General features: G+C 38.0%; 1 protein-coding gene across 1 annotated transcript in view; it reads left to right on the top strand.

Moving 5' to 3' along the window:
* LOC140749302 (cytochrome P450 4C1-like) overlaps nucleotides 1–20,092 on the top strand; it is a 44,771-nt gene that overhangs the window by 22,548 nt on the left and 2,131 nt on the right. Inside the window, exons 3-8 of the mRNA XM_073082382.1 lie at nucleotides 1,623–1,732; nucleotides 12,561–12,651; nucleotides 13,120–13,311; nucleotides 14,981–15,357; nucleotides 18,585–18,653; nucleotides 19,016–19,184. Coding sequence (XP_072938483.1) covers nucleotides 1,623–1,732; nucleotides 12,561–12,651; nucleotides 13,120–13,311; nucleotides 14,981–15,357; nucleotides 18,585–18,653; nucleotides 19,016–19,184 — 1,008 coding nt within the window. The remainder of the gene's footprint in view (nucleotides 1–1,622; nucleotides 1,733–12,560; nucleotides 12,652–13,119; nucleotides 13,312–14,980; nucleotides 15,358–18,584; nucleotides 18,654–19,015; nucleotides 19,185–20,092) is intronic.

The following is a 20,092-nucleotide window of genomic DNA, read 5'->3' as shown; positions in this document are numbered from 1 at the left end:
AAGCAGAAATAGGTGTGGTAGTGCTGCCTGCGGAATTGACCAACAAACCGTTCCAATCTGCAGCTTCACTGGCTTTTCTTAACTTACCTATGATTTTACGGCAAAAGTTCAATAAATGTTAAAACAGGTTTTTTGATGGAAAATAGTTATCATCACTGCTTATTTTCAACACAATCATCGTTGATTCATCCTCAATTTTATTTTAATAGTCAGCCCACGATCTGTTAAACATAAAATAAAATGAGTAAATAGCATTACACCACGAAATAAATCATCTGAGATCATAACAGGGTGGTAATGGAAACTCGAAGGTCGTTAAACAATGGTGTGTGAGATAACGGATTTATGCTCCATCACCATGATTCTTATTTATAATCATAGGGGAGCGTAATTGATACGTTAACAAAGGAATTGCTGTGTAATTGTGATTTGAGTGCGACGCGAGTTACAAAGGTTTTCTGCGAGAAAACTGTTGTTTTTGATATAATTAATCAAGTTCTACCGAAAATGGCTGAACGTTTCGGCGTTTCTGTGGATAAATTTATTTTGTTTCGATTAATATGTATGTTACATTTACGTCAACACGTTGGAGCGATTAACAGGTCGATGTGATATGAGGGTACTGGGTTCAATCCCCGGTCAGACTTTACATTCTGGTTTGTGTATTCGTTTTTGTACACATGACATCCACGACACAAAAATGTGTATAGAAACTTAAATTATAAAAAAAAAAAAATTGCAATAAAATATCGAATATGTGGCTTTAGACCAGAATTATTTTTATTTATTTCCATTTAATTCAGACCTCAGTAAGTAAGTAAGACATCAGTAAGTATGGAAAATGTATAGTATTTACATTGCACTTAAACACCTATGTTAGTACAATTTATCATAATTAAAAAGAAACAAAAAAAAATAACTAAGAGAACAATAAAACTAAAATTATTCTCTACGCGACATTCCCATGGAGGTATTATAATGGGAAAAATATATAACGGAGTAACAGTTTAAAAAAGCGTGACGTCAGCACCGCTGACGTACATACAATTGAGGCGATATTCTTTATAAGTCAGCCGTATAATGATTTTAGTAAAATAAAGTTAGTTTCAATTCAACATGAAAATATAAGTCGCTTGATTAAAATAGAATGGGGACTCAATTTTTCTGAAGTATTCATTTTGTAAAACTTGATCGTATTTCTCGATTACGACCTATTTCAATGTCGAAGTCTTCATTTTTCTTATTACGAAGTTAACTTACTTCGGAGACAATTTGTGGTGTTGAATTTTCAGGGTATCTCCACACTTACTGACGCGAAGTCGGTATAATCAGAGAAACATAAAAATATTTTTATAATAATTATTTAACTAGCGTATAGTCCGCCTTATGTCAATGTGCAGTTGCACGGCTTTCTTTGGGAACTGAGATGTCCTTCTTTTGAGTCTGCACGTTACCATACACTTCGAACCAGAGCATATAGCGCACGTGATATAGCGTTTAACAATATTTTATAAGGCGTACATATTGTAGTGTGGATGCAGAGCTACTGTAATGGAACCATAGAGTGACTGTACCATTTATAAAGAGTTAAAACTGTATATTTAATGTTTGTTTGATTTCAGGTGAACTTTTTGAGAAGCTCATGGACATGCCTAAACAGTACGGGCACCGTTACGTCATCAACGTCTTCAACCGCTACATCCTTCATATTGCCAATATTAACGATGTTGAGGTAACTACTTTTTATGGATCTGCTATATATGATAGAACGACTGGTCTGACATGGGTCCCGGGTTCGATCGCCGGCAGGATATTTATTTGAATTACGATATCTGTTCAGTACGTTTTGAAAATATGACTGTTTTGGTATTTGTTTACGTATTAGCGCCCCTAGCGGATTGTGTCAGAACTTGGAAATTGTATGGGCCAATACGTAAACAAATACCAAAACAGTCATTTTTGTCAAAACGTAAAAACTCATGGTAAGGGTACTGGGTCTGGGTGTTTGTGTTCTCACCTTTATATGTGTTCCTGGCACCCACGTAACAGGGAATCCTACTGTGGGGAGTGCAGAAAGCGTGAACTAAGCAGCTAATAATCATATCATTTACCTGTTGATAAATGATCATTACTATCAAGGCCTACCGAGCTTAAATATATAGCATTTAGTATGTTACGGCAGCTTTAACCCGGAGACCTATATAACGAGATGTTATGTGCATAGGCACATATAGCATATATAGATAATATGCTTATAGCTTCTGAATATCTGTGATTTACAGTTAGAATTTCAGTTTTTTTTTTTTTTATAATGTAAGAGTAGCAGACGAGCATGCAGTCCACCTGATGGTAAGTGGCTACTGCCGCCCATGGACAGCAGCGCTACACTACTGTTATTAGGTAGAAATAGGTGTGGCGGTGGTGCCGCCGGAGTCGAACCACAATGGGTTCTACCACCTTTATATTTGGAGTTACCTTTATAGTTATATTTGGAGACTCCCTACAGAAGTACGAAACTTATGACTATATCATTACATCTTCTTTAAGGCTACCCGCTCATTGGCAACTATCGTTTGCTACAGCTTATAGATATCTGTGGTTAACGCCACTGTCGGAAGTTGCTCGACGACTATTTAGTAGCTTATGCAGCTATAGAGATGCGTAGACAAGCGATTGTAAACAGATTTCTCGAATTAAAGCAAACATGAGCCGTTCAAACAATAAATCTCGTCCGTTGTTCAAATAATAAATTGGACGACCGAGTGATAGCGGTTGGACGACCGAGTGATAGCGGCTTAAGGAACTGATCAGCTTAACACCTCTCACGCACTAGCGGTTAACCGCGTGAACCTAACCGCGCGTTTAAACCGCTTTTTCAGTTCAATGTGCAACCGCTTGTGATTGTGTGCACTTAATTGCAAGTTGCAACGCTACTGTACTGTTAGCCGACCCTAAGACAAGACCGGTAATACAAGATATGCAACAGGCCCTTGCGTGACTCGCGTCGTCGTCACACATTAACTGTGCCACTGCTGGCCATAGGTCTCCCCCTAGATCGAGAGGGATTGAGGCCATAGTCTACTGCGACTTTGCATATTTTTGAAAACGTTTTTTTAAGATCTCTAAGTTGTTTAGGTTTCCTTCCAATGTTTGATTTCACCGTTGTACTAAGTGATAATCTTATATATAAAATTCTCGTGTCACAATGTTAGTTACCGTACTCCTCCGAAACGGCTTTACCGATTTTCACCAAATGTTATATGCATATTCAGTAGGACTGAGAATCGGCTACTATCTATTTTTCATACCCCCTAAGTGATAAGGGTTGTTCACCTTTAACATTTTTTTATTTATATGGCAACACAACGTTTGCTGGGTCAGCTAGTTAAGTCATAAGTGCCAAAAATTAGAGGTGAGGTGGGTTGAAACTTGGACCTCCCGATCGAGAGGTCGAGTTTTCAATCATTATGTTATCACTGCTTCAATCATACCATAGCACCTAATAGACAGTCAGCCTGAGCGTCACATGAGAAACTTCACACATCATTGTATAAGTTATCGGAAAACTGTCGGAGTTGAAATATTTTCGCGATATTGTTGTTGTTGCTTTCCAAACTTCGACTCGACAACTTTGACTACCGTATTACAGAATTTTTCCTTTTTCTTTCAGGCAACAATCATGTCAATCTTCAGTTATTATTTTTCAATTTGCTCTCTTTTATCATAAATCTTTTCCTATTTCTGTCTTTTATCTATCTTGTCCCCTTCCATTCATAAATCTGTAAAGGTAACTTGAAAGGAAATATTCTAAAGACTTTCCATGGAAATTTTACTTTATACGACTGACGAGGGTATATATTCGAGCGTTTGTCTCATTCTTTGGACGACCGCCCTACAGCCATAACGGCTTGACGGATTATAACATAAGTTTCATAGGATTCTAAGAGTCATATAAGCTGCACTACTTCCTTTTTCTATTGATTTTTTTCAGCAGTTGTTTTTTTGTTTTTATAGTAATTAGAATAGAATGGAATAGAATAGAATAATAATATATTAACGGTAAATAAATAACATGTATATTTACATCTAATAAAAAGCACAACACACTTTTTCATGTAGAAACCATACAATTGCTGGTTATTTATATATTTTTTGGAACATTCAGTCTTGCTCGAGGTGTGATTAATTAGTGGATAAAGAGTTCTTATTAGTGATCGAAGATAAAGATGTATTATTGTAAATGCTGATGTTTATGGAGGAGTATATTATATTTCTGAAATCCCTTCTGAGCGTTTCCATACTAATTATTATTCTTATCTCCCTATATATTTTTCTTTCCTTGCCCCTTCAATACAAATACCCTTGTTTAGTTATTTGTATAGTATATATATTATTCAATTATTCACCTCTTACCCACCGACCATTCGTCTAAAGATGTCCTTATTTTGTTGTTGTTTGGAAGAAATCTCTATTAAGTAATAACATCTCGAGTTGTTTGTGTATTTTCCCTCCGCCTCGTTTTTCATTATTGTTCGTTATTTGTAATAAACACACAGTGAATAGGTTTTCCTATCATACCTTTTTGTACTTTATATTTTTTTACGCCCAATGAGATAGGACTTCGTAGTTTCTCCTTCTCCCTACTAAGGAGTAGGGAAGGCCTTGTAACGCCAAATTTCAATTAAAACTAGTGATGTGTGACGTACTTTCAACTTAAAATATATAGCTTGAATATATTCGATACTGTGTACAATGTTAGCTTAGCCTACTATTATTAATTACTGTTATCGAATACCCATACTCATTTGTAACCATCTTTTACTATCAATTTTATTTCAAACTCATAATTTGTGATTACCTTTTGTTCCGTTACCGTAAAGTGTTTGTTTACAATCAAATACAAATCCTAATTCGATGTTCTAATCTCGCCTATGGTCATGACAGTGACGGATGACAGATAATTTCACCTGTCATACACGGCCGTCACAAACGTCACATTCGTATTAACGTCTCCTTTTTTTTTTTTTTTTTTTTTTTTTTTTTTTTTTTTTTTTTTTTTTTGTTGACGAGGGGGAAACCTCCAAAAGGTACCCGATGCCTTGGGAGCGACACAGGGTTATGTGGGACTCTTACCGCACTAAAACCCCCCCGGTGGCCGTCCTCAGCGCTGCGTAGAGGACTCCGGGATCTCCAAAGGAACGCAACCGGAGTCCTCTTAGCGCATTGCCCCGTCGGGCTCCGCCCAGGTGAGCTTATCGCTCACCGCACCGTCTGGTGCATACGACGGTATGCGACCACACATACCGCCGTCCTTCCCGGGGCCGTTGGCTGGGTGGTTCGAGCTCCCACTCTTGCCACCCACGACCCCAGAAGCCCCCTTTTAGTCGCCTCTTACGACAGGCAGGGGATACCGTATCGTATTAACGTCTCCTAACCGAACACCGATCGGACGCGCGCGCGCTGCTAACGAATCCGTTATTCTTCAAAATTTCGAACCCCATCATCCCAGAACCCGACATCATCAACCATCGAGCTTGTGAACTATCGCCGGTGGGAGTCATCGAGGCTGTATGCAGATTTAAGGTACGTGCCGTGTATGTGCCTGATCTGTTTGGCCTACAGCTAGTGCGAACATCGTCTTTAGATTTTCGATCGTTCAGACTCCTGTCTGTCCCAGCTGTGGGATTAAAGCCATCCGCCCGTCTGGTGGATGCGTATCCTACATCTTTATGGTGCCGAAACCCGGGACCCCACCTAATCTAATTGTGTAATTAACATTGAATACGTGGTATTTCTGGTCATATCGCTAGCTTAGAATTTTATAATCGAACTATCGTTTTAAACTGTACTTATCCATCACATTCTAGGCTATTCCATCCCGTCAGAAGTACATATCAAGTGTTTTGTGTAGTAATATCGTACTTAGTTACACTATAATATGTTCACAAACTAATTATCACCATCGATCAGGTTCTTAAATCGTATTAATCGTAGTTATACACGTAGTAATTATAGTTAATTATTGTGAGATCAAATTAGGCAATCACTTTTCACTTTAACGGTGCTTAATTTAACATCGGCTCGCAATAATATCACTTTTACATACGTTGTTCATCATCATTCTCGTAGCATAACCATTCTTACAAAGAATATTCTCGAAATTAGAATAATAGAATCGAAGTTTTTGTAATTTGCACAATCATCTAGTTTTAACATTTTTGTCACAAAGTGGACGGTATCTCGATATTCTTACGCGTCGGCGCTGCGAAGCGCGTTCGGATACTTGAACTTGCATTCGCACCGTTTGAATAATTGTACTAGCATCCGTTGGTAAACGATTGAATTAATCAAATACTCGTTTATATGTGGAATTATTTTATCGATTTTTTCTTTTGTGTTTAAATAATTTCCGTTATACCAACTGCTTTCGTGAGTCATCGTGAATTATCTTTTATAAAATTAAAATTGTTTTAATATATATTTTTCTATTTTTTTACGAGATCTTTTTCTTTATTTATTAATTCTTAAAATGTCGATTTTAAGAAAACATTCGGCTCGTAAATTAAGTACATTTAAACGATCTAAATCAAAATCGGTTGATATCGATTATACCCATCAAGATTTGCCTTCATTGCGTAGGAAACGAACTATCGCTTATAAACGGTTAACCAAGGCTTTAGAAATAGGTATCTTGGCCACAGATGACTCATCGCAGCGAGATTTGTTTTTATCGTATCATCAGGAAGTTAAACAAATTGCCGCTAATTTCGAAGATGCTCATTTTACAATTTTAGAAATTTTAAATGATCCTGAAAATGAGGATAATGAAATTCAGGAACGTTTTGATGATATGTATTTTCGAGTTTTATCTATTTATCGTAATTTAACTAAAATCGAATCGTCTCAAACTTGTAATAATACGTCATCAAATATTCGGTTACCTAAAATTGCACTTCCGAATTTTTGTGGTAACATCAAAAAATGGCCTGAATATTTCGATACTTTTAACGCATTAATACACAACTCGAATTCGCTTACCGATACCGAGAAGTTTCATTATCTCATTTCTTCGCTCAGCGGCGATGCACTATCGATTGTTAAAACATTTCCTATGACTCACGAACACTACCGTGATGCGTATGAAGCGCTTATCGCGCGTTATAAGAATAAACGCGATCTAGCATTTACTTGTTGGCGCGATATTTTAAACATTGAATTTAAATGCAATAACGCTTATGAATTTCGTAAATCACTTGATCTTTTTGAAGAAAACTTATGCATTCTGAAAACAATTAACTTACCGATTAATCAATGGGATTTCGTTCTTGTGTATCATATTCTATCGAAACTTGACACGGGTCTCCGTCGTAACTTCGAAGAAAAATATTCAGAATGTGAATTGCCTTCATATCAACAATTAAAAGAATTTTTACAATCTAAGTGTGAAGCTTTATTACGCGATAAACATTTTTCTGAGTCAAATAAAATAAATAAATCTTCGCAAAATTTATTACCTACGCAAACTAAACGCAATCATATGTCGCATGTACTTGTTGCTGCGAATAATCAACCTCAAGGCGCGAGTACATCGATATCAAATACGGTTCCGTACACAACAAGCAAGTGTCCGTTCTGTAACAACTTACACTCAATATTAGCATGCTCTGACTTTATCAATAAATCGATCGATGAACGTATGAAGATCGCCAGTGATAAGCGTTGGTGTTTTAATTGTTTGAAGCCTTCTCATCAATTAAAAGACTGCAAATCGGTATTTTCGTGTCGTACGTGCAAACGTAAGCATCATACCTTACTCCATCGCGATAAAATCGAATCAAATCAATCCTCATCGTCTTTGGTTTTAAGGTCCCCTAATCACACAACCGTTTTGCTTGCAACTGCGATCGTACAAGTCAGGGATGCGTCAGGTGTTATGCAATCGTTCCGTGCTTTGTTCGACACAGGTAGCCAAAGTAACTTTATAACGGAATCAGCTGTTAAACGTTTAAATCTTATACCTAATCGGGCTACTTCCAACGTAAGCGGTCTCGGTGATGTACCGACTTCACTTGTTGGTGACGTCACTTGCTGTGTAGGTACTAACGATAAAATTATTTATACTTTAGATATGCATGTCATTTCAAAAATATGTGGTGACCAACCTATCGCTAAATTAAACACTTCTGGTTGGTCACATATCAAATCGTTACCGTTAGCGGACCCCGGCTTCGACGTGCCCGGTTCCATCGATCTATTGTTCGCCGCAGATGTTTTTGCGGAATCGCTTCTTAATCAACGCATAAAGGGAACCTCCAATCAACCCGCTGCCTTTAATTCTGTGTTCGGCTGGCTCCTTTTAGGTAAAATAGGTTTACATTCTACCACTTTAGTGCATACTTCGTCGGATTACAATCCGAGACTGTCATCCTTAATTTCAAATGAAATAAAATCCGAACAACATGTCGTATCCACACATCACTCACGTGACTCATCTGACCATTCAGTTGTTCCCGATTCTGATTGTTTTAAGGGGTCTGTGTCTCTTGACAATTCCGAACTCTCAACCTTAAAGGTTCTTGGACTAAAGTGGGATTCTTCATCAGATTCATTTATTTTTGAATTTAAACCTTTAAATCGGCCTTGTACTAAGCGTTCAATTCTGAGTGAACTCGCTCGAATCTTCGACCCATTGGGATTTTTAGCGCCTATTACAATACAAATCAAATCGTATATCCAAAGGCTTTGGATTCTCGGTATTGGATGGGATCAAACTCCTCCCAATGACGTCATTAGTACTTGGAACTCATATCAAAATCAGTTACCGGAATTAGTTCAACTTCAAATACCGCGTAAATTAACATGTGATAATACTAATTCGTGTGAGCTGCACGGCTTCTGTGACAGCTCAGAGACAGCATACGGCGCTGTTATCTATTTACGCGTTACTAGTAACACCGGTGCAGTTAAAGTTTTCCTTGTGTGTGCGAAGGCTCGAGTAGCCCCGCTTAAACGTATCCAATTGACTTGGTTGGAACTATGCGCGGCCGTGCTTCTCTCCGATTTATATAAATTTGTGCGTGAAACCTACCTTAATCGTATACAAATCGATGCTGTCTATCTGTGGTCGGATTCAACAGTCGTACTGTCCTGGTTACGCTCCCATTCATCACGTTGGGCCACATTCGTTGCAAATCGCGTAAGCCATATCCAAGACCTTACACCTCCTGAATGTTGGCATCATGTATCCTCTGGCGATAACCCAGCCGATATCTGCTCGCGTGGACAGTTTCCTAATCAACTTCTTCATAATTCCTTATGGTGGGCGGGTCCCCGCTGGCTCGCTGAAGATCATAAATATTGGCCTTTAAATACAGACAGCATAACTAATACGACTGATGACGAGGTAATTATTACTTCGGAGGAACGCAAATCAGTGACACTAGTTTCAGGTAACATCAACGAACCCTTAAAAACTGAAGGTAACATTATCGACACATTATTAAATCGTTTTTCTTCGTTGTGTAAAATTGTTAATACTCTAACTTTTCTCAACCGTTTTATTCACAATTCACGACATCCAAAGCAGGCAAACCGTAGTTATTTTCTTAATAATGTTGAACGTCATAAATCATTAATGCAAATCGTTAAACACGTTCAAAATTATTCATTTTCAGTTGAAATATGTAACTTGCAAAATAATAAACCGTTATCTAAACCGTTTCGTAAACTCAATCCGTTTCTCGATGAGCAGGGTGTGCTCAGGGTCGGCGGCAGGATTTCTCGATCAGGATTAGAATATGAACATAAACATCCTGCCTTCCTACCTTCGAATCACGTTCTTACCGACTTAATCATTGATCACATTCATCGAAATTATTTACATCCGGGTATAAACACTACCCATTTCTTACTCCTTCAACGGTTTTGGATCATCGCCGCTAAACGCACTATTCGTCGTCGCCTTTCTAAGTGCATTAAATGTTTCCGAACGAACCCACACCCATTGCAACCTTTCATGAGCGATCTTCCATCATTTCGTCTGAATCAAGTTAAGCCGTTTTCTATAGTAGGAGTGGACTTCGGCGGGCCGTTTCGTATCAAACTCGGTTCTCATCGCGGTGCCAAGTTAGACAAGGCCTATTTGTGTTTATTCGTATGCTTAGCAACAAAGGCGGTCCACTTAGAAGTCGTATCCACATTATCAACCGAAGGCTTAATCGCTGCGTTACGGCGTTTTGTGGGACGCCGCGGTCGTTGTAATGTTATTCATGCGGATTGCGGCACTAACTTTGTCGGCGCTAGAAACCAACTGTCGTCTTTCATGCATCACGCTTCTAGCGCCGAGAATATTGAGTTTAAATTCAACCCTCCGGGTGCCCCCCATTTCGGTGGCGTGTGGGAAATACAAATAAAGGCGGCAAAATCACATTTATATCGAGTGGTCGGTGATCAGGTTCTAACGTTTGAAGAGCTTACAACTCTTTTCGTTCAAATCGAAGCGGTATTAAACTCGCGGCCTTTATGTCCTATCAGTTCTGATCCTAACGATCTCTCCTGTTTAACGCCAGGTCATTTTCTCACTTTAGAGCCTCTAACTGCTGTCCCTGATGAGGATCTCTCTAACATAAATATAAATCGGCTTCATCGGTGGCAGCTGTTACAAGCTTTTCAACAGAACTTTTGGTCCAGATGGAAAAACGAATACTTAAACTCATTAACGCAACGCGCCAAATGGACCAAGGATTCTCAACCGTTATCGATAGGTTCGATGGTGATAATTGAAGATGACAATCGCGGCCCCTTGCAATGGGCTCTCGCCAGAGTGGTGAAGCTCCACTTCGGTGCGGATGGGATAGCCAGAAGTGCTGTGGTTAAAACCGCAAACAATCATCTCCTTCAAAGACCGTTGGTTAAGCTCTGTCTTCTTCCCATAGAAGACTAGCTTAAATCGTTTTAAATCGTATCGTTTTCTTAGCTTAAATCTTTTCACATCGTATTCTAACTTTAGTAATCACATCGCATTAAATCACATTGTAACTTTAGTAATTTAAAAGTAAATCGTATCTATTCTTATCGTATCCTAATTTATCGTTTATTAGTATCGTTTATCATTATCTATATCGTATGTTATCGATTGACCAGAAAATACCATAGGTATTTTGGTGGGCGGGATGTTCCGTTACCGTAAAGTGTTTGTTTACAATCAAATACAAATCCTAATTCGATGTTCTAATCTCGCCTATGGTCATGACAGTGACGGATGACAGATAATTTCACCTGTCATACACGGCCGTCACAAACGTCACATTCGTATTAACGTCTCCTTTTTTTTTTTTTTTTTTTTTTTTGTTGACGAGGGGGAAACCTCCAAAAGGTACCCGATGCCTTGGGAGCGACACAGGGTTATGTGGGACTCTTACCGCACTAAAACCCCCCCGGTGGCCGTCCTCAGCGCTGCGTAGAGGACTCCGGGATCTCCAAAGGAACGCAACCGGAGTCCTCTTAGCGCATTGCCCCGTCGGGCTCCGCCCAGGTGAGCTTATCGCTCACCGCACCGTCTGGTGCATACGACGGTATGCGACCACACATACCGCCGTCCTTCCCGGGGCCGTTGGCTGGGTGGTTCGAGCTCCCACTCTTGCCACCCACGACCCCAGAAGCCCCCTTTTAGTCGCCTCTTACGACAGGCAGGGGATACCGTATCGTATTAACGTCTCCTAACCGAACACCGATCGGACGCGCGCGCGCTGCTAACGAATCCGTTATTCTTCAAAATTTCGAACCCCATCATCCCAGAACCCGACATCATCAACCATCGAGCTTGTGAACTATCGCCGGTGGGAGTCATCGAGGCTGTATGCAGATTTAAGGTACGTGCCGTGTATGTGCCTGATCTGTTTGGCCTACAGCTAGTGCGAACATCGTCTTTAGATTTTCGATCGTTCAGACTCCTGTCTGTCCCAGCTGTGGGATTAAAGCCATCCGCCCGTCTGGTGGATGCGTATCCTACACCTTTAATTATAAGAACAGTTACCTATGCCAAAAAGATTCGATGTAAGTATACCTTATAATTGTGTCATCTGTGTCTTATGTTGGTAATCCATAAATAAATAAATAAAATAAATAAATAACCGAATACATTTAGTATGTAACACTTGAATTTAGGCCTTTATAGTTACTTTTACATGTTGCAATTTTAGAAATTCTAACCAGAAAAAAACTTCAACATTGACAGTCTTCGAATTTTTAGTAAAGTTTGTACTAACTTCGCAAAGGGGATGTCTTGAATAAATAGCATCTAGAATTTCTGATAACAAAAATAGGATCTCCTGTTTAAAAGATTTTCATCACGCTTACGCCAAGGTCTGGCTAGGTTGAGTTACGAGTATATACGCCTCGGGCTGACATTCAGCAAGTATCAACGCCCACGCAGCCAGCCTAATTAACTATTCTGAGAAGGAATCTGTTAGAAACGTCGGTTGTTTGTCCGCTGGTATTAAATATCTTGTGTACCTAACATCGTTGCTACTTTTACTTTTTGACTTAATGAATTTCTGCAGGTGGTACTGTCACACTCGAGGAATATTACGAAGAACAAGCCGTATAAGTTCCTGGAACCGTGGCTTGGAACTGGATTGTTACTCAGCACAGGTAAATGCGATGCACAATTCTGTTTTTCAAATTTATGTAGATATTATTAGAAGATGGTAGAATCCTTTGTGGTTCGACTTCCGTGGTACCACCGCCACACCTATTCCTGCCTTATAATAGCAGTTTTAAGCGCTGCTGTGTCTTGGTTTGACGGGTGTGGAAAGGGCGACATACTTAGGTATATATACCTAAGGTAATTAATTTAGGTATATATGCGTTATAAGGCATTTTAACTTAGTCCTCGGTGGTAGCAACGTGTAAGTGACCATCCTCAGGTAGAGCTCTTATCATATCTGGCATTGATTACATTTGTCCATGGGCGGCAGTAGCCACTTACCAACAGATGGACTGCATGACCCCTTGTTACTAATTATTGTAAAAAATATGTTTTATTTTAGTTCAAATAGAAAGTCATGTTAAAACTATTGTTAAATATATTTTTAAATGTTTTGCCAAAATTGTATTTAGGAAGCAAATGGCACAAACGTCGCAAGATTCTGACGCCATCATTCCATTTCAACATCCTGAAAAACTTCTCCAAAGTGATGGAAGAGAACAGTCAACACATGGTGGAGAAACTTATGGAGAAGGTGAAGAATGGATCGGAGGTGGTCGAGCTGATGCCGTTCATAAGTGACTGCACTTTATGCACTATTTGCGGTAAGTTTTATCTTATTTACATTCTATTATATGTTACAAAGCAATTAATTGCAGTGATAGCCTAGTGGTTAAACTCAGCCGAGGTCCGAGGTTCAAATCCCAGGCACGCACCTCAAACGCTATGTGCGTATTATAAGTTATAATATAACGGTTAAGGAAAACTTCTTGAGGAAACCTGCACCTCCTTAAAGTTCGAAAAAAGTTCTCATTGTTCTCAAGGATATGTGACGTCTACCAATACGCACTTCGCTAGCGCGTTGGAAAATGGCCTAAATTCCTCATTCTGAGAGAAGACGCATGCCCAGCAGTAGGACTGTAATGGGTTGACGACGGTATGGTACAAAGGGAGGACATCCTAGTGGTTTGTAATTCGGACTCTCAATCTGGGAGTCTGAAATTCAAATCAACTCGGATTTTTCAAACCTATGTGCGTATTAGAAATTAATTATAACTTGCTATATAACATTTCATATATATAGTTCTCAAAGATATGTCAAGCCTAGCTATTCACATTTGATCTTTCTTGGTGATCAGATTTCTCTCTCACTGTAAGAGGTTGAGTTGGACATGGGTTGCCTCCACAATGAGAAAGGTTTACGTCATAGTCCATCACCATAACTTTTATACATGTAGATTCTTTAAAATAGTACTACCACAGTACTAAACAGTATAAGGATATATCCTTATACTGTGGTACTACTGATTGAATTGCGGCAGTTCTATTTCTGCCTCAAAGCAGAGGAATTTTCGTGGTACTCTGGTTCAACGAAATGATAGTAATCGGGTTTCAGGCGATATTCGATTTATTCCTTATTTTCGTAGCGATAGGTCTCAGGTAAAATTCTCGTATTATTTGGAACTACTTACAAGTATACATGATTCCATATTAAAAGTGGTAAAACCCGTGTGATTTGACTCCGGCGTGCTAAGCGTTGTTGTGTTCTGGTTTGAAGGGTGTGTAAAGGAAGATATTTCCGAGGTATTCCACCTTAATCCTCAGGGGTAGTGGCGCATGTGTGACCGATTTCTGATAGGAATCGAGTCTTATTTGGACAGATGTTAATGGGTGGCAGTAGCCACTTACCATCAGGTGGATGCACGCTCACCTACTACTCCTAGTATAAAAAAATATATGCTGTGCAGCTGTTTGCCGTGTGACAATGCATTTCTTCACGGTAGTTATTCGTATATTTATCTAATCGATGCTTTGTATCACGCTTTTAAGTACGTAAGCACTTGAGATTTATCTGCTAGATAGATGTTAAGATAGTACACGATATATTTAATTACACCTAACTAATTATACTTACGATAATATGATTATTTTTCCGGTATTAATACCTTTATAACAACAAAAAAAATATAAACAACTTCTAGAATTGGTCTATATATGTGAATGCATTGACACATATTTGAAAATATTTTTTAAAAATAGCTTTGGGGTGTGGTTAGATTTCCTCACGATGTTTTCTTTCACGGTTTAAAAGTTATGTGCACATTAAAAATAAGTATCTTTATTTTTAATGTGCACATAACTTTGAAAACCAGAGGTACCTGGGATTGGTATATCAGACCCTTCGGATGAGATGCGGAGTATCAAACCCTTACGTTATCTCTACTTCAAAAATACTTACTTATACAGAATGCATTTCTTTATAATTCCTTACAGAAACTGCTATGGGTACACAGCTGGGGTCAGACAAATCGAACGCCACTGTAAAGTATAAGGAGGAAATCTTAAACATTGGCATAATTACGATGCAAAGACTGACTAGAATGTGGCTACACACAAACTTCGTGTTCAAAATGTCGACTCTTGGCAAACGATTCGCCAAATGCTTGGATATAGTCCACTCCTTCTCCGACAATGTGATTCTTGAGAGGAAAATGGCGAAACAGAAAGAAGATAAACCGTTTAGTGTAGAAGATGATTCCATTGGTGGGAAAAGAAGATTGGCTCTACTCGATTTACTTCTAGAATCAGAGAGTAAGGGAGAGATAGATCTAGAGGGTATAAGGGAAGAAGTAAACACGTTTATGTTTGAGGTAAGTTTTGGTTTTTAACCGACTTCAAAAAGGAGGTGGTTATCAATTCGGCCGGTATCTTTTTTTTTATGTATGTACACGAATTACTCCGCCGTTAGTGAACCGATTTCAATAATTCTTTTTTTATTGTATAGAGACGAGCTGGAAGTTGGTCCCATTTAAATATGGTTAGGATCCATCGATGGGTTCTGGAGAAAATGAGGGGAACTCCTCCACCCATGTAAATATAACAGCCATAACTTCGCCGTTTATGAACCTATTTTAATGCCTTTAATTTCGTGTGTGTACAATTGCTACAAGTTGGTCCCATTTAAATATGATGAGGATCAGAGTGGGTTCTGGAGACAAAATATGTAACTCCTCAACGGATGGGTTTAATTGAGTTTTGTTTGAAGATATTTGGTGTAGGTTCTAATGAAAATGCAAAACCAGTTTATCATTGACTATTTAAGGGTCTGATAATGTGGCTCGGAGTCAAAATATGTAACTCCTCAACCGATGGGAATAATTGAGTTGTGTTTGAAGATATTTGGTGCAGGTTCATATTGGACACGCTGTTTACATCGTTATCCAACGAAATATATTGAGCGCCGACTTCAGAAATATGTACTAAACCAACATTTATTTCAATTATTTTTTACTTTGTAGTGACATAGAAGTCGGTTGTATTTTTTTGTTAAATTTTTTTTAATCATTTGTATTGTATCAAGTATGTGGATCTAAAACATGAGATCCAAGGCCGGACATCGAGGTTTGGAGGCCCTGGGGCAACAACAGTGCGGAGGTCCCTAATTATTTACCGAATAAAAGGAATAATATTTTTCCGCGAAGTCTCAAAAAAAATATTGCCAACCAATACAATGATTTTAACAAAGAATGTAGTAATTATTTATATGCATGATTTGTCGGTAAATGCGGAAAAAGGGTATTTCGAAAAAAAGCACGTTCAAGTTGCTGTAATTTCAAAATTTGGATACTTTTTATGTTCATGGTCCTATTAAGTATTCCTATTAAGTAGGAGTCGCTCCTCTAAATAAGGATAAGATTATACAGATATTAGCATGGTTAGAAATCGATAACTTCCTACAGATATATGGGTTCATACAATTTAAAAAGTTTCCAAGACAGTAATATAGAGCGTATTATGAATTAAAACGAGTAAATTTTATTAATAGTACTAGTAGTGCCCGCGGCTCTGCCCGCATTTTAAAAAATAACTTGACATACATATAATTGAAAATTTGTACCTTCATTGGAATGACAGTGGCGCCATCTGTCGAAAATTGGTCGTACCAACTCAGAAACTTACTTGGGCTCATGCACAACAACTTTGCTAAAGATCATCACGTAAACAAATTAATAATTAACGCTTCTATAAAGGACATACAGACAAACATTCATTTTTATATATACAGATAGATTGAAATGAAATGTCTTTAAGGAAAGAACAAACGTTTCTCAAACTCAAAGGAAAGAAAGAGGAACAGTATCATATTACGAGAGTCTGAAAATACTAAATGAGAAATCTTTGGATTCCGAGAATCCAGGCTAGATCGGGCTATTAAAGCGACGAGCGAATAGAATAGAAAAAAAGAAAGGTACTTTATTCTAGACAATTGCAACACGATACAATTGCAAGTAAACTAATTCTTTACTAAAAACAAACTGCACGATAAAAAAATATATACAACAATGTGATACAAAAAATAAGGTAAAATATTTTAAGGAATTGAAAACATGGTTTTATGTATAATTTATATAAGTAAAACTACTTATATCGTGTTCAACACTCATAGTTTATTTAGTTTGTATATCTGTTATAGTCAAAGTCCGATACACAGGCTCTTCGCAGAAGGACTGGTTTATCCTAGGTTTGGCCAAAGCCATCAGGCAATCCCCGAAATACATTTCAATTTCGCCCTTTGCCTGAAGTATTTTTAGTCAAACCCAGGAGCTCCTAACTTTTCAGTCAAACGTCGACAGTAAATTATTCTGTTTCGGTTTTGGCCTAGTCAATCCTAGAAGCGACTGCAAAACTCGGTCAAACGTTGATCAGAACATGTTTAAACAGGTTCATAATGTCTCTCGCGGTGTTCCGACCGATAGTTTTGTCATTTCATGTTCGTTCATTGAGCGTGTGGGCTTGTAATTGTGTAAAATTGAAGATGAGTGAGGTTAGGTTAGGTTAGGTTAGGTTTTTTTAAATTATTAAAACAATAAACATCAAAATTTTAAAAATGTTATTTTTTTATTCCTAATCTTACAAAGTAACCTCCGTATATTCCGAAGCATTTATTTATTTATTTTATACTTTATTGCACATCGTACAAAAGGTGGGCCTAATGCCACACGGCATTCTGTCAAAGCATCTCAAATATAAAAGTGAAAATCACGTAAGCTGACCAATCAGGTGTCAGAACTGGCAGAGTTAAGCGGTTCTTAAGACTTGAAAGCTGCTTAAATGATAAAATGCTTCCAAATATACGAAGATAAGACACTTCATACCTATATCGGAGTTTGACTCGTCAAACCCCGATTTAATAAAATTGTGTTTTGACGTTTGCCTGACCAAATTAGTCTCTCCCAGGTTTGACGAAAATTGTTTAGTCAAAGGCCGAAAATTTACATTTGTTTGGGCTTTGACTAAGTCATTCAGTCTGACCTGAGGATTGACCAGTCCAACCTAGGAGCGCCGGAGCTTCGGAGTTTGCCTATAACATATCGATAAAACACGATTAGTGTCAAATTGTTTCTATCGAAAATAGGGGATGAGACAAATAAACCTATTTATGTTACTGTAAGATTCAAAGAGTAATAAAGTTTGATCTGGATCTACGGGAGATATATTCGGATTACCTTAATTCTGCCTTACCTTGAGCCTGGATGTAATAAGGATTAATAGCAAAGCTGTCGCGCCTCTAATTGTTCGGAACAGACACCTGCTCCCTAAACATGTTGATCAGTTTTGCTCTCGGGTAATCTCCATAGGAAATAAAATGACGTAACAATGAGATTCTTATCTCTTGGCAAATTATGTACATTATGCTTACACAGGAATCATCAATTTTAATAGGTCATTGGCGGACATAGGTTTCCTTCAAACAAGTTAGATTTCTTTCTCATACCAAACCACACCATAATAAAATTTAAGGCACCTTTATACCATCTTAAGGATATTATATAGGATAAATCGAGTGTTTAATACGTGTTTTGCAATATGATTTTAGGGTCACGATACAACAGCAATGGCGCTTACATTTGGATTGATGTTGTTAGCAGACCACGAGGAAGTGCAGGTAAATATGTTATTTCTTACAAAATAGTGAAAAGAAATAGCCCTACATTTTGGTTGCGTGTCGATTAGTTCCTGTACTCCATATAAATGCGTGGCGTATTGAAATTAGAAGATAAGTAACATCCTCTTCATCATCATAGGCTTTGTAGAAAAGCATTTGTTATAAACTTAATTGTCACAACTTCATTTTTGTATGGAGTAAAAGTATTCCACGTGTTCATGTACACTTCCGCAAACCACAACTAGACATTTTTTTTTCTAGAAACGACAATTTTTGACGCATTTTGAGTACTCATTTTTTTAATTTATATGAGATCCACGGAAAGAAAGTCCACTCGACTAAATTTTGCATTCTTCATTTAGGAGCGAATCTTTGAGGAGTGCACAACGATTTTTGGTGACTCGAAGCGTACCCCGGGCCTGACTGACCAAGCAGAGATGAAGTACCTGGAGGCTGTGATCAAGGAGATACTGAGGCTGTATCCTAGCGTGCCTTTCGTCGGGAGAGAGCTCACAGAAGACCTCACCTTAGGTAAGATACAAAAAAATCTAATAAACTACATAGAACAGTAGCATTACCATGAGTTGGCATAGAAACGCCACTATAGAAATGGTAAATAGAAAACTATTGTCATTTTGCTAGTGAATAACATAACTACTATCGTTACGGTATTTCTTGACAACGTCTGTCAAATTAATGACTCATGGGACCGAATTTGTATGGCAATAGATCATAATGACATTCGCTAGCGATTTGATTTCGATAGGTTTTTTACGTATCGAGTTACGTCACTACGGATTTTAGTTCTACGAGTAACCACCAGAGGCGCTGTACAATTTTTCATACATTTATTTTACGCAGTCGCTAGCGAGTAATACTTTTGTAAACTCATGGTAGTCCTACTGAGGTCGGCAAACTTGACATTTAAAAAAGCCAAATATAAAGAATACAAAATTAAAATGTCTGACAACTGAAAAGAGACATTTTATTAACGTTAGATTTGAGTTAGTAGAGACATTATTACAAGCTTTTATTTAAATTGCAATGTATGTATGTATGTATGTTAGTTCGTGTCAAATGTTGTTACAAATGTGCATGGGTGGTCCTGACCATATCATAGGGAGGATAAAAAGTTCATTTCACTATGTAAATTTCATAACAACGACATAATCACTTTTTCAGAGGGTAATCTTGTGGTAAAAAAGGGAACAGAAATAGTCGTGCATATTCGCTATGTCAATTTCATAACTAAATTTTACCTAAATCTTTTTCAGAGGGTAATCTTGTGGTAAAAAAGGGAACAGAAATAGTCGTGCATATTCGCTATATCAATTTCATAACTAAATTTTACCTAAATCTTTTTCAGAGGGTAATCTTGTGGTAAAAAAGGGAACAGAAATAGTCGTGCATATTCGCTATGTCAATTTCATAACTAAATT

Source organism: Epargyreus clarus, unplaced genomic scaffold (assembly GCF_041222505.1).
Source record: "Epargyreus clarus isolate Ecla_fem2 unplaced genomic scaffold, WU_Ecla_fem_2.2 ptg000017l, whole genome shotgun sequence".
Taxonomy (NCBI): domain Eukaryota; kingdom Metazoa; phylum Arthropoda; class Insecta; order Lepidoptera; family Hesperiidae; genus Epargyreus; species Epargyreus clarus.
Note: the sequence above shows the minus strand (reverse complement) of the source record. Positions and strands in the feature narration are given on the sequence as shown.